This window comes from Budorcas taxicolor, chromosome 8 (assembly GCF_023091745.1).
Source record: "Budorcas taxicolor isolate Tak-1 chromosome 8, Takin1.1, whole genome shotgun sequence".
NCBI lineage: Eukaryota > Metazoa > Chordata > Mammalia > Artiodactyla > Bovidae > Budorcas > Budorcas taxicolor.
In genome coordinates this window covers 3,865,570-3,880,805 of record NC_068917.1, presented here as the reverse complement: position 1 = coordinate 3,880,805, position 15,236 = coordinate 3,865,570, and the positions used below count along the sequence as shown (strand labels likewise).

At 43.2% G+C, this 15,236-nt stretch overlaps 1 protein-coding gene across 1 annotated transcript in view; it reads left to right on the top strand.

Annotated features, from left to right (window-relative positions):
* The window catches only part of DDX60 (DExD/H-box helicase 60), a 55,501-nt gene that overhangs the window by 4,205 nt on the left and 36,060 nt on the right, over positions 1–15,236 (top strand). Inside the window, 8 exon segments of the mRNA XM_052645225.1 lie at positions 2,634–2,750; positions 5,805–5,838; positions 6,031–6,195; positions 6,868–6,914; positions 6,917–7,030; positions 8,630–8,779; positions 11,533–11,652; positions 12,556–12,666. Coding sequence (XP_052501185.1) covers positions 2,634–2,750; positions 5,805–5,838; positions 6,031–6,195; positions 6,868–6,914; positions 6,917–7,030; positions 8,630–8,779; positions 11,533–11,652; positions 12,556–12,666 — 858 coding nt within the window.

Below are 15,236 nucleotides of genomic sequence, written 5' to 3'. Positions count from 1 at the left end.
CCTGCATTGGAAGTGCAGAAGCCTTAGCAATAAATGGACTGCTACGGAAGTCCCTGACATAAAGTTATTTCCTAACAGAAATCATTAACAGAATTTTCAAATTATTTAGAATTTTAATCTTGTGATCTTATTATTTTGCTGTATTGGTAAAATTGGTAATGACTGTAATATACTTTTGAGAGTTCAAAAAATGCTCACCAACTTTAGAAATCTGGTTTCTGTCTAATTTTCACTACCTATAGTGAATTTAGAATATGAAGATAATTCTACATATAATCAAAATGATTTTTGAGTCAATTAACATTTCTCACTTTTTTTGACTTTAGGGTCATACCCCTCTGGACATTGGACACATCCATCATAAGATAGTTTACTATTCTTCCATTAGAGCTTCAGTCATTAAACTATTTCCAACTCTAGTTGCCTGCAGTGAGCAGCAACAGCCTTGGGTTCTTTTTTTAATTAAAAAAATTTTTATAGTGATACGGTGTCCTATAATCAGTATATCTCATTTTATTCTGTTAGTGCAATTTCTGAATCTGAGTTTGAAGAGTCCTTACAAAACTTCCTTACTAAACTTTCCATAAGAACAGTATTTTGTAAAGGAGGATTTATTTTTGGTAAAATAATTTATATGAACACTCACCTTACAGAGGTTATTTCATTCATCACTTGGAGGACTGTGTGAAATGCACATAAAATGCTATGTAAATGGCTGTGGCTGGATGTTTATTACCTGGGCGGGGGTTATGCTGGTCTCTCTACTTATGTTTGAACTTTTTCTAATATAATATACTGCATTAAATGGGTAAATAGTTTCTTCTTGAGATGTTGAAGATGTTCTAAAATTAGATTGTGACAGTGGTTGTACACAGTTTTGTAAATTTACCAAAAGCCATTGTACCCTTAGAGTGAGTGGATTTTCTATCATGTTAATTACCCCATCATAACGTTGTTAAAAGATGAAATGGGCCAGACAAAAATTAATTTGGTGAAAACAAATCAGTGCTGTTTGGCAGGCTATAACAGCATTGTCAATACTCCATAATTACATTTGGGCCTTAGGAAGCATCACTAAGAACAAAGCTAGTGGAGGTGATGGAATTCCAGTTGAGCTATTTCAAATCCTAAAAGATAATGCTGTTAAGTACTGCAGTCAGTATGTTACCAAATTTGGAAAACTCAGCAGTGGCCACAGGACTGGAAAAGGTCAGTTTTCATTACAATCCCAAAGACAGGCAATGCCAAAGAACGTTCAAATTACTGCCCAAATTGCACTCACCTTACACGCTAACAAAGTAGTGCTCAAAATCCTCCAAGCCAGGCTTCAACCATGAAATTCCAGGTGTTCAAGCTGGATTTAGAAAAGGCAGAGGAACCAGAGATCAAATTGCCAGTATCTGCTGGATCATCAAAAAAGCAAGACAGTTCCAGAAAATCATCTATTTCTGCTTTCTTGGCTATGCCAAAGCCTTTGACTGTGTGGATAAACTGGAAAATTGTGAAAGAGATGGGAATACCAGACCACCTTACCTGCCTCCTAAGAAATCTGTATGCAGGTCAGGAAGCAATAGTTAGAACTGGACATGGATCAACAGACTGGTTCCAAATCAGGAAAGGAATATGTCAAGGCTGTATATTGTCACCCTGATAATTTAACTTATATGCAGAGTACATCATACAAAAATGCTGGGCTGGAAGAAGCGCAAGCTGGAATCAGGATTGTCAGGGGAAATATCATCAACCTCAGATACACAGATGACACCAACCTTATGGCAGAACGTGAAGAACTAAAGACCTTCTTGATGAAAGTGAAAGAGGAGAGTGAAAAGCTGGCTTAAAGCTCAACATTCAGAAAACTACGATCATGGCATCTGGTCCCATCACTTCATGGCAAACAGATGGGGAAACAATGGAAACAGTGAGAGACTTTATTTTCTTGGGCTCCAAAATCACTGCAGCCGTGAAATTAAAAGACGCTTGCTCCTTGGAAGAAAAGCTATGACCAACCTAGACAGCATATTAAAAAACAGAGACATTGCTTTGCCAACAAAGGTCCATCTAGTCAAAGCTATGGTTTTTCCGGTAGTCATGTATGGATGTGAGAGTTGGACTATAAAGAAAGCTGAGCACCGAAGAATTGATGCTTTTGAACTGTGGTGTTGGAGAAGACTCTTGAGAGTCCCTTGGACCACAAGGAGATCCAAACAGTCCATCCTAAAGGAAATCAGTCCTGAATATTCATTGGAAGGACTGATGCTGAAGCTGAAACTCCAATTTTCTGGTCACCTGATGCTAAGAACTGATTCCTTGGAAAAGACCCTGATGCTGGGAAAGATTGATGGCAGGAGAAGAACAGGACAACAGAGGATGAGATGGTTGGAGGGCATCACCAACTTGATGGACACGAGTTTGAGCAAGCTCCAGAAGTTGATGATGGACAGGGAAGCCTGATGTGCTGCAGTCCATGGGGTTGCGAAGAGTCAGACACAACTGATCGAGTGAAATGAATTACATTAGTGTATTTTTTTAACTTAGAAATATATTGTAACAATAATATATTCAATATATGATTTTCTATAATTGGAGAGTAGTGGAATGTTTTATTTATGTGATTTGCCCTCCTTTTGCAGAATGAAAAGAACATTGAGAATGCTTATAAGGCGCTGATGGAGGAACTGGAGGAATGCTGAGCTTTAGCGTTAGGACGTCTTTTTGGAAATTTAAAATGGGAAATTATGATGGAAGAAGTACTGAAGCTTTAAAAAAAGCTTCTTATTTGAATGAATTGTTTAATTATTAAGAAATATGCAATAATAGTAGAGTTTCCATATACTTCTCACTCAGCTTTCCCTAACATTAACATCTAATATAATGAAGGTACATTTGTCAAACCAGGAAATTAATATCACTATAATGGTAAAAAATGCACCTGCCAATGCAGTAGATACAAGAGACATGGGTTCTATCCCTGGGTGGAGAAGATTCCCTGGAGAGCAACTGACAACCCACTCCAGGATTCTTGCCTGGGAAATCTCATGGACAGAGCAGCCTGGTAGGCTACAGTCCATGGGGTTGCAAAGAGTTGGACATGACTGAGCACACACACACACACACACACACACACACACACACACACACACACAAACAATATTAACCAACAGACAAATATATTAATAATAGACTTTAATAGACCACTTTTGCTGATTGTCAAAAAATTCTTCACAAAGCTTATCTTTATGGATGTGTAATAGCTCTCTAATGCTGAATATTTAAATTGTTTGAAAACTGGCTTTAGCAAATAACTCTGTAGTGAATGTCTTGGAGCATAAATCTTTGTACACATTTTGTATAGCTCGCTAACCTACATACCTGGAACTTGAATAGTCAATCCCAAAGTATCAACATGCTTAATGGTAATCATTCAGTTCAGTTCAGTTCAGTCGCTCAGTCATGTCCGACTCTTTGCAATCCCATGAATCGCAGCACGCCAGGCCTTCCTGTACATCAACAACTCCCGGAGTCCACCCAAACCCATGTCCATTGAGTCGGTGATGCCATCCAGCCATCTCATCCTCTGTTGTCCCCTTCTCCTCCTGCCCCCAATCCCTCCCAGCATCAGGGTCTTTTCCAATGAGTCAACTCTTCGCATGAGGTGGCCAAACTACTGGAGTTTCAGATTTAGCATCAGACCTTCCAATGAACACCCAGGCCTGATCTCCCTTATGATGGACTGGTTGCACCTCCTTGCAGTCCAAGGGACTCTCAAGAGTCTTCTCCAACACCACAGTTCAAAAGCATCATATTGCCAAATGTCTTTGCAGTAACTCTGTGCCTATTTATACTCATTGGCAAAATGGAAGAGAAATGACTTATCCTATGATTTACAGTGCTGCTGCTGCTGCTAAGATGCTTCAGTTGTGTCTGACTCTGTGCAACCCCATAGACGGCAGCTCACCAGGGTCCCCTGTCCCTGGGATTCTCCAGGCAAGAACACTGGAGTGGGTTGCCATTTCCTTCTCCAGATTTCCAGTGCTATTAACCTTAAAATATACTTTGCTAATTTGAAAGTAAAAATATGCTATCTCATCATCTTTATTACTAAAGAGACTTGGACACTTTTATCAATATTTGTATTTCTTGTGTAAATTATCTACTCATCTCTTCTTAAAGGCTTAGATACTTTCTTATTGAGAAAGAAGCTTCAGTCAGACATCACTGAAGCTCCCTTACTTCAGTCATGTCTGACTCTTTGCAACCCCATGGACTGTACCCTGCCAGGTTCCTCTGTCCATGGGATTTCCCAGGCAAGAACACTGAAGTGAGTTGCCATGCCAAGTAGTATTACCTCTTTTATTGATGAACAATGAAGTCTCAGAGAGGGCCCAATAGCAAAGATGGAGCACATTCATAAGTGAATTAAAATCCATTCCTCGTTGCGTATATGTGGAATCTAAAATACAACACTGATGAGCTTCCTTACAGAACAGAAACAGACTCACTGACACAGAGAGCAGACTTCCGGGTGCCATGGGGGGAGTGAGGGAGGGATGGGGTGGAAGTTCAGGATTAGTAGATATGGACTAGTGTATGTAGGGTGGATAAACAGCAAGGTCCTGCTATAGAGCACAGGGAACTCTAGTCAGTATCCAGTGATAAACCATAATGGAAAATCATGACTATGTAGCTGAGTCACTGCTCTACAGGAGAAATTAGCACATTATAAATCGACTACACTTCAATAAAAAATTAAAATTGATTCCCAGTCAGAGTTGACAGCTATTTAGAGAATCATGGGCATGGTTAAGGGGCCCCACAGGGCAGCTGGACTCCTAAGAAGAGCCTGTCATCCATCTCTGAGGTCTGAACATTTCTCTTTGGGCAAAACTCCAGCTGCGTTTGCCTGGCATGCGGAGTTTCTATGTGCTACTTTACAACTGCCACAGTAGACAGGAGAAACGAAAAGGAGAGGTGGAAAGAAGCAGATGAAGGAGAGACAGCTGGGTAGAGACATGCAAGGTGGTGGCAGATGACACGACCGGGGCCAGTGCGCCGCCAACTGACTGTTCTTCCGAGTGAATCTCACTCATCTGTTGTGATCATCTCCACACGCGAATCCACGGAGCACATGGTCACTGGGTTCCCTGCTGCCCACCACCCCCCGCCATTCTATACTAACTTCCATCCTACCGCAAAGTCAGTCTTTCCTGAGGACCTTGCCACAGCAAGAAGCACGAGGCTTGGTCTCTGGTGTCGCTCTAATTAAGAGGCCGTGTCAGGATTTGCAGATGGTGGCTGTGAGAGAGAGCAGGATTAGCAGTGGCTTACCCGCCTGGGGCCAGCGGGGCTGCAGGGCGGATCCATGTTAAAACTCTTCTGTAGCCTTTATAGCATTGGTAAGTGTTTGGTAATGTTTGTAAATAAAGTGTAGGTTGATTGGAAGAAAGAGGGGATCAAAACAGCCCTAAATGTGAAGTATGAAAAGGCCAGCTGTGAGGAGGAAGAGAGAGTATGTCTGTGACCTAAAAACAGGAGAGGAATTAGCCAAGTCTGGGTCCAGTCTTTGAATTAAAGACTTTAATGTTTACACCACATGTTTATGTCTGGTCACTGTTAGGATTCAATACTTCTTGCCAAGTTTTAGCCAGATTATTAAAGTTATCTCAGTATTTTTCTTTGAATATAGTAGAGAAGGCATGGAAATCCTAGCTGGAGAAAGATTTGTGTTCCTCCAAACTTAGACCAATTTGGGTTTTAATGACCTGATTTTTGTCATGAACTACAAGATTTTTCTTTTTCTCCAGCACTTACATGGCTACCTCTCAATTGTCTATGGAGGTGAAGGAGTGTATATATAGCTGCATTTTAATTTTATTGAGTTTTCTGTATTCCAAAACCTCCATTAATGCTGAGTAAATAGTGAATTTAATTGGGACAGGTTGACTGGCCAAGTGACTAATCTTGGATAATCAAACATTTGTTATTTTTGATAGCCTTTTTAAACAGTTTTGTTGTATATTCTTTACCAAGGTGAAACCACGGAAGACTTAAGTATAGCTGTGCAGATGGTGAAAAGGATCTGCTTTGTGATGGGAAAATACCCAGAGCGTCTGCAGGAGGCAGACCAGCAACTCCTGGCCAGGTGCCTGCGGTGTTTAGGGTTCAAGGAGCTGGCGAGTTCTTTGCATCCAGTGCATAATGTTTTCAGAATAGCTCCATTTTAATAGAGCAGCTGTAAGGTGTACAGAAAGTGTCTTGTATAGTCACCTCCTGTCAGACTTTTTCTATTGAAAATATTTGCTTCAAGTTCTTAATCATTAGTAATCCAGATGCCCCAACCTGAAAAGTGAAAGTGAAGTTGCTCAGTCATCTTGGCGACCCATGGACTGTAGCCTACCAGGCTCCTCCATCCATGGGACTTTCCAAGCAAGAATACTGGAGTGGGTTGCCATTTCCTTCTCCAAGTAACCTAGAACTGGAACGTTTTACAAATGCTTCTCTGGTCAAGCAAATTGCATGCTTGATAGTCTCTGCAGACCCTTAAAACTAGTCCTGTGTTTAATTCTAGGAGAACATTAAAAGCTATATTGTGATTGTTCAGTTGTCTTTGTATCAGATTGTAGCTCAAGTACTGTGATGGGTATTTGAAAATCTTGATGTCTGCTATTTACTCTTAGTTAAGATAATGATTTAGATGGTAGAAGATTTCTTCAATAAATGTTGCACAATTTCAAAGGTGGTAAAATGTTTTTCTGATAAAAATTAGTTTTCAGTCATTTTATTTTAAAAAATAAAATAAATAATTTTGATCATTTAAATGATGTTAAAGTTTAAAATCACTTTCAAGTTGGACTTTTACACTAATACAGGTCACAGGAAAGGGCATAAAGGAGAAGAAAAAGGACAAATACTCACAGTGGGCCTTGGGCCAGCCCGGTTTCAGCTGCAGTACATGGGCCACTATCTGGTGCATGATGAGAGGAAAGATCCAGACCCCAGAGTTCAGGACTTTATTCCTGACAACTGGCAGGTAATGCCTGAATTTTCTATTGTATAATTAAATCTGATCTCAGAAGCTACTCATGATTGTGGTTCCTCATATCATGTTTGGCATGAAATTCTTAATATTGAATCATGTCATTTAAGACTGCCACAGGAAATGTCAAATGTGAACTTTTTCCCACTTAAAGAAAGTGAGTTTTCCATATCATCCACTTTTGGTAAGTGGACCATCTTCTTGGAGGTGTTCTGGTGGATTCACATGTGTGTATTTGAAGTTCCAACCGTATCATATGGAGCAGCCTCCAAGCTTCCCCTGAGTCAGTAGGGTTCCCGTGTAAATACAGAAAAGTGTACAGAGATTCAGGGAGGTTAGACAGTATAGACAGTCATTTAGGTATCTGGGGCCACAGTAAGTGCTTTTCTATAAATATGTGTAATAAAAGGACTCATTTCTGCATTGGTCCAACCGTATGAATTAAACATGCTTCCCTACAAGAGAGCCGTCTCAGAGGCTCACTCTCACAGGCTGTCTCATCTGCATCTGGCTGTCCTCCTTGAGCTGGCGCTGGCGGCGCTGGTCGCCCACGGGCTCTCTGGTGCTGCTGGGGGCGGGGCCCAGGTCCTTCCTGCCTGAGGGCAGGCCTGGGGCTGCCAGGGCTTCCGGGAATCCTACACACAGCGCACTGCTGATGCTGCCTTCGCTCTGAAGTGCAGCCCAGAGAGGACTTGGATTCAGATAGTGAGCAGAGTCGGGCTTTGGAGGGCTAGTCTCACAGGTCTCTCGATCCTTCGATGAGTCATCATTTTGATGAATGAAAGTGCAGACTGAGGGATGAGAATCTGTTCTAATGAAGAACCCACAGGCCCTCTAAAGTAGGGCCATTCTTCTCTTTACAAAGGAGAAGATAAGTAGTAAAATGGCTAATTATTGATTTTTTTTTTCTATTCAGCTACTTTTTCACCCTCACAAAAATACATATTCTTAGATCTTCATTTCTCTAAGCCAAGGTGCACTTAATGACAAGTCAGCAGAAAGAAAATCTGCCCAAGAACAAGATAACTTGTTCTGACTCAGTCTCCATTTTTCACACAGAGCCCACCTATGTATGCTCAAAAGCACTGTGGTTTTCTCTTCTGGGAGAGGCAGTGATCTCCTCACAAGTTCTCTAGGATCTCTTGGCGTGTTTTCAGCTCCCAACCACTGCTTTGCAGCACAGTGTTACCCGGCCCAAGCTCGCTCTGCTTGTGGCAAGTCAGTAAGTCAGGAGGCAAGTTGTTGGGATAAGAATTTTAATCGGAAAGCCAGCAGACCCAGAAGATGGCAGACTGGTGTCTCAGAAAACCATCTCCCTCAGTCCCAGTTCAGACTCCTTTTATACACAAGAGGGGAGGGACCCAGGACCAATCGCCAAGAAGGACCACTCAGGTGGCTGGTTGACAGTTGCTCTTAATGGTCGCTTGCTTGGGGGAGGGGCCCAGTGTGGCCCCGACCCCCGAGGGAAACAGGCTGCTAGAGCCCACGTCTGCCCTGCTGCCATCAGAAGGGGATTATGAGGGAGGTGTCTTCACTTACTGGTTTTGCTGTCGCTGCACCTGGTGCTGATGTGACAGTGCTCTGAATCTGCAGCGAGAGCTCCTGGACATCGTGGACAAGAACAAGTCTGCAGTCATCGTGGCCCCCAAGTCCTCAGGGAAGACCTACGCCTGCTACTGCTGCATGGAGAGGGTGCTGCATGAGGGCAATGAGCGCGTGGTCGTGTATGTGGCCCCCACCAAGGTACGTCCTAGGGCTGGCAGTCATTCCCGGGTGACAAGGGGGTGGTCGTGTGTGTGGCCTCCACCAAGGTACATCCCAGGGCTGGCAGTCATTCCCAGGTGACAAGGGGGTGCTCGTGGACATGGCCTTCACCAAGGTAACAATCAAGTGAATTTTCTCATTTACTCCTGAATCTCCTCTTTTGAAATAAGCCCTTGGTCATGTGGTAGATTAGCCCACTTTATTTTTTTTTCCAGTTTATTTTTTCAATTTTTATTGAGATAAAATTGACATGTAGCATATTAGTTTCGGGTATACAACATAATGGTCAGTAATGGTGTATATTGTGACGTGATCTCTACAATAATTCTGGTTACCATGAATCACCTCATACAGTTACACCTCTTTTCCCCCTTGTGATGAGAACTTTGGACTACACTCTTGGCAGCTTTCAGGAACACAATGTTCTTCAGGTATACAGTGTTATTAGGAATAGTCACTATTACATCCAGGACTGACTGACCACTGGAGCTTTGTACCTTTTGACCCCTTCCCACTTTCCCCTGCCCCCGCCACCATCTCCACCAACCACCAGGCTGTTCTGTTCCGTGAGTGTTACTTTATTTTCTGTGCTTTATCCTTCCAGTTTGAGAGCCTAAAGTAACGCTCTCCTTGGAGGGTTGTGAGGGAGAGTCTGGACTTGCACCCTTGTCATTCAGCTTTTTGCTGTAACTGAGCGAGGCACCTCCATTTTGCTGGGCAGTGTGGAGTCACAAAGGACCCCGCATCACCTCTGCCCTCCGTGGGGCATATTCCACTCTGCTCTCGGGCATCAGTTCCTTGCCTGTTCCTCACGCCTAGTGGTTTTGCCATATTTGTTTTATGGCTAAAACCACCTGAAGTCAAACTTAACAATAAAATATGATCTTTGTTATTTAGACGAAAGTTTGATTTCCAGAAAGTATAAGTTTGCATATCCTCATTTACAACCCCTTGTTTTTAATGTGATTACTCTTAAGAAAGGCAGATTTAGTTGACATAACTTTGATTCTACAGATTAAAATGAGATCTCACCCCATTTTATTGATATTTATAGGAAAATGTAGCGTTGAGTGACTTAGGGTCAGACTCAGAACCAGATCGATCAACATGTTAAATGAAATTAGCACTTTAGTTTTTATTGTAGCTTTTCTGTTTTTCACACTTGTGAAAGCAGCAAGTATTCATAATAAGAAATGAATAAAAAATACATCAAGAAAAATTAAGCTTACTGGAAGTGGAATTGGTAATTCAACACAGTACCTATTCCTTTTCTAAAAGTTTTAGAACCCAAAAGTTTAGAAGCCAAATTACTCTTCTAAAGGTTTAAATCTATTTTTATTCCCTCTGGAAGTGTATGGAAGTATATATTCTCTTATTTGTAAACAACATTCCTATGATTTTAAAATTTTATTTCCATGCTGATAAAAAATTTCCATCGCATATTAAATCTGAATTTCTGTGATTACTGACTGGAGAGTCTTCCCATATGATTTCTGGGCAGTGATATTTCTTTATTCATGAGCTACTTGTTCATGAAATCTGCCTATTTTCTTTTTCTTTTAGTGAAGGGGAATTCCCTTTTTATTGATTGGCCAGAACTGTATGTAATAAGTATATTTCTTTTTCTCTCCAAATTATAACCAATATACCTCAGTCATTTTGTCTTTTTACTATATTGCACCTATATTAATGGTATTTTGTTAATATTTGTGTAGTCAGATTTATCAGTATTTCCATTTAGCTTTGCCATGTGTGTGCTCAAATATATGAAAATATGTGAAATTGTTCACTTTCTAGTATCTTTATGCTCATGTTTTAAAGTTTACATTTTAATCTAGGTGAAACTTTCTAGGGGCATAAAGTATGAAGTAGAGAGATATATGTGGGTTTGCACATACTCACTGGCCGCCACCTGCCTGGTCTGGGGTGAGGATTGCCTGTACCCGCACAGATAGAGGTCTGGAGGCCACCCCCAAATATGAGGACCACATGACCACCCCAGTGCTCGCCTCGGCCATTCTCCTACGTAGACTTGTGGCTTCTCTGCAAGCCCTGATCGCCCAGGGAGCAGCTGTGGTTTCTCATGTGTGGCAACGCTTTCTGTTTTTCTCTCTGATGAAGCCATTTTTCCCATTTTACTTTACACTGAGGCTATGACCAAGGTTCAGGCGTAGTCACGCAGCTGGTAGACAGCCTGTGGGTCAGTGTATGAGGGCAGATGGGGGGAGAAAGAGGTGATGACGCCCCCCGCCCCCGCCCCAGCAGCACGTGCTTTGACAGAGCCCGTTGTTTTCCGGGTTTTCCCGGTGCTCTGTCACATGATTCAGTTCAGTCTCTCAGTCATGTCTGGCTCTTTGCAACCTCATGGACTACAGCACATCAGGCTTCCCTGTCTATCACCAATTCCTGGAGCTTGCTCAAACTCAGGTCCATTCAGTGATATCCAACCATTTGACCCTGTGTCGTCCCCTTTCCCTCCTGTCTTCAATCTTTCCCAGCATCGGGGTCTTTTCCAACGAGTCAGTTCTTCTCATCAGGTGGCCAAAGTGTTGGGGTTCCAGCTTCAGCATCAGTTTTTCCGATGAACATTAGGACTGATTTCCTTTAGGATGGACTGGTTTGATCTCTGCAGTCCAAGGGACTCTCAAGAGTCTTCTCCAACACCATAGTTCAAAAACATCAATTCCTCAAATCTGTCACATGATAAACGAATCTCTTTATTTGTCAATCAGGCCCTTCTCAATTAAGTGGCAGCAACCATTGAGAATCGTTTTAACAAAAATCTGCCAAATGGGGAAAGTCTGCGTGGTGTTTTCACCTGGGACTATTGTCATGATGCCCTGAACTCTCAGGTAGGGTGCACGCTAACTAATGCATTGGTTACTGACGTACATGATAGCACTTAGGAGTCTGTCTCAGTAGAACTGTGGTATCTCCCCAGGGTCTTGTACAAGTAATTTTCTTGAATTTACAAAAGGCATCATCTGGTTTATAAGTGGATTAAAAATGATCTGAAAAACCCCATAGTGTAAAAAGTAAAAGCTCTGATTTCCATTCAGAATAACTGTTTCTTGATATTTCTCAATGAGAAGGCTTGTCATGGTTTCAAATGTTATATTTATGGATGGACTTCTGGTGTTAAGTAAATCAAACAGTTTTCCTCCTTACTGAACTCACAGAAAATGGTTAAAGCTAAACAAACATCCTATCCCAACTTCCATCATTGTTGATTTTGTCTTTTTAAGATTTTTTTTTGATGTGGACCATTTTTAAAGTCTTTATTGAATTTGTTGCAATATTGCTTCTGTTTTATATTTTGGTTTTTTGGCTGTGAGGCATACAGGATCTTAGATCCCTCACCAGGGATCAAACTCACACCGCCTGCATTGGAAGGTGAAGTCTTAACCACTAGACCACCAGAGAAGTTACCCCATCATTGTTAATTTTTAATAAACGTTCTTCAACCTAAACTGAACCTCAGGGTCAGATTTTGAAGAAATAAATCGGTGACAATTAACTCCTTCTATTGTTATTACCTTGATTGCTCATAAATAAGAATTTAAATTTCAAATCTGATATTTTACCATTTAGACCTAAAAAATTGCAGGTTCACAGTATTCAGAAAAAATACATTGCATCTGTAGTGAAATGTTCTCTGAAACAGGATCGTATTCTAGCTATTAGCAGCTCCATTCAGGAGTTTTAACTCTCTCTTATATTCTTAGAAGCACATCTGTATGTGCAAGCGCTCAAAGTGTTCTTGTTCGTGGGTGCTCATCACAGTGCCTGCCTGCTTTGAAATTCTGCTGCTGGCTCCGTACCACCAGGTGTGGGTGACAAGGATCAGACACGTCATATTTGATGAGGTAGGCTTGGGCTTGTTCCTCTGGGCTGGTTTCCTGGTTGCGTCAGCGCTACACTGAAGATGTTTGCTGCTTCAGGGCGTTGTCGTCTGTGTGGAGTTTCTGTTGGGTGGCGGGGGACACCGGCTTCTCCATGAACCATCGTTTTCCTGTTCTGGCTTAGGGCCGGGCATCTGTGTCTGTGGGCTACTGGAGGGCAGAGGAGCTGTCTGTGGTGACCACAGTTTCGGGGGAGCAGAACCACCAGTACATAGGTGTTCCTGGGCAGAGCTTCCAAAATCCAGTCTTTGATCCCTAAACAAAGAATTAGGCCTCTAGCAAGGATGTCAGTTACATGAGTATCTTTTCACTTGTGATCCCAGCAGGAAACCAACGACATACTCCAAACAGAACAGTGCCAGAAGAGCATTTTCCAAAGCTGTGTGTATAGGGGGGAGGGGCCACTGGGGGGTTAGTGCAGGAATGCCGGGCAAGGAGCCCACCCCTTGGTCTAAGGGGACAAGGCAACGACGCGGTCCTTGAGGCCCACAGGGAGGTTCTGTGTGTGCTGGCCGCTTGGGGAGGACAGCTGCCTTAGTCAGGGTGGTGGGGGGCGGGGGCGGGCGGGCAGGGGGGCACAGCTGGCTCAGGGCAACCTGCCAGGAAGGCAGCTGGTGGCACTGAGACCTCATCCTCATTCCCTTCAGGTCTCTTGCCCAGGCTCTCATTTGTCCAAATCCGATGGACCCAGAGAACCCTGGAACCCTTTTGAAGTAGCCTCTGTGGCTCAGTTTCCCAGGGCAGAGAGAGCAGGATGGAAAACAGACATTTATAGGGCAAATGAAGGGTGCTGAGAACGTTTTTATAGCAGAGTAAGAGTATTTATTCAGAGAGGCTTACAGCATTATAGAAGAATTCTGCTCTAAGGGGCTTTTGGCTTAAAGGGGAAATGATGATAAAAGCCTGTATTTCACTTAACTCTTGTGTGAACTAGGAGCCACCAAGAAGGCTGTACTTTTGATTTGTTTGAAGCTGACTTCTTGTGTTTATTTCTGCTCAATCTGTATACATTGCATCTTGAAGGCCTTGAATATTCACATTTGCCAAACATCCAACAGCTTTGTCTTTGCACTCCAGTGCCTTGACCTGTCAGAGAAGGCAATGGCACCCCACTCCAGTACTCTTGCCTGGAAAATCCCATGGACGGAGGAGCATGGAAGGCTGCGGTCCATGGGGTCGCTGAGGGTCAGACACGACTGAGTGACTTCACTTTCACGCATTGGAGAAGGAAATGGCAACCCACTCCAGTGTTCTTGCCTGGAGAATCTCAGGGACAGGGGAGCCTGGTGGGCTGCCATCTATGGGGTTGCACAGAGTCGGACACGACTGAAGTGACTTAGCAGCAACTTAGCAGTAGCAGCCTTGAACTGTACTCTCATTTCCAAGCTCTGAAATGAAGTGACATGGGGTACCTCAGCTTCCCCAGTTTGTGTAAGGGTAAAGCTGGAGGTCTTTGGAGACTGATGGCTCTTCTGGCAGAGTCAGGAAAGAGTGCCATGTGTACAGACTGTAAGGCCACCACTCAGCTGAGTGGTGTGTTATCTGACTGTGTGTGGTCAGTCTCTCAGTCATGTCTGACTCTTTGCCACTCAATGGACTACGGCCTGCCAGGCTCCTCTGTCCATAGGATTTCTTAGGCAAGAATACTGGAGTGGGTTGCCGCGCTCTCCTCCAGGGGATTTTCCCAATCAGGGATCAAACCCGTGTCTCTTATGCCTCCTGTACTGGCAGGTGGATTCTTCACCATTGTGCCACCTGGAAAGTCTGTAATAAATAGAATTCTCCCGGGAAGAATACTGGAGTCGGTAGCCATTCCCTATTCCAGGGGATCTTCCTGACCCTGGGATTGAACTCGGGTTTCTTGTGCCTCCTGCATTGCAGGCAGGTTCTTTACCATCTGAGCCTCCAAACCAAATGGGCAAGGGAATTTTTAAAAATTATCTAATAACTGTGATAGTAAGCCCTTTCCAGTTGATTGCCAGGTGTCAGTGCAATCTGTTTAAAGGAAACCACTGTGAGATGAAGTATTTCCTGCCATATCATAGACAAAGGAGTCACAGCCTTCAGCTGTTTTGGCCCTCCAAATGTGACTTTCTGAGCCCCGAGGGCGCCCAGGAAGAACAGTGCGTGCCATCTGGCAGCCTTGGAGCTGCCACCACTGCCTATGGTGAACGAGGAACTAAGGAGGTGAATAATCAAATCACAGGGCAGTGGCCCCAGATAGCTGAGATGCATAAGAAAGGGGTGATTTCAGGGAGCCCAGACTCTTGCGTCTTCCCACACACAGAAAAGTGCAATTCCTTAATGAGATATCTCATCTTCCCTCAGTTCAGTTCGGTTCAGTGACTCAGTCATGTTTGACTCTTTGCGACCCCATGGACTACAGCACGTGTTCCCTAATTAGCAATAATCTTTTGATTTTTCAGACTGCCTGCCCCCTGTTGCAAGTTTCTATATTACCTGACTTCACACCCTCCCCTCCCCTCCCTGTCTCCTCAGAGCAGTTCTCTCAGGGTCACTTGAGACACTGTCTC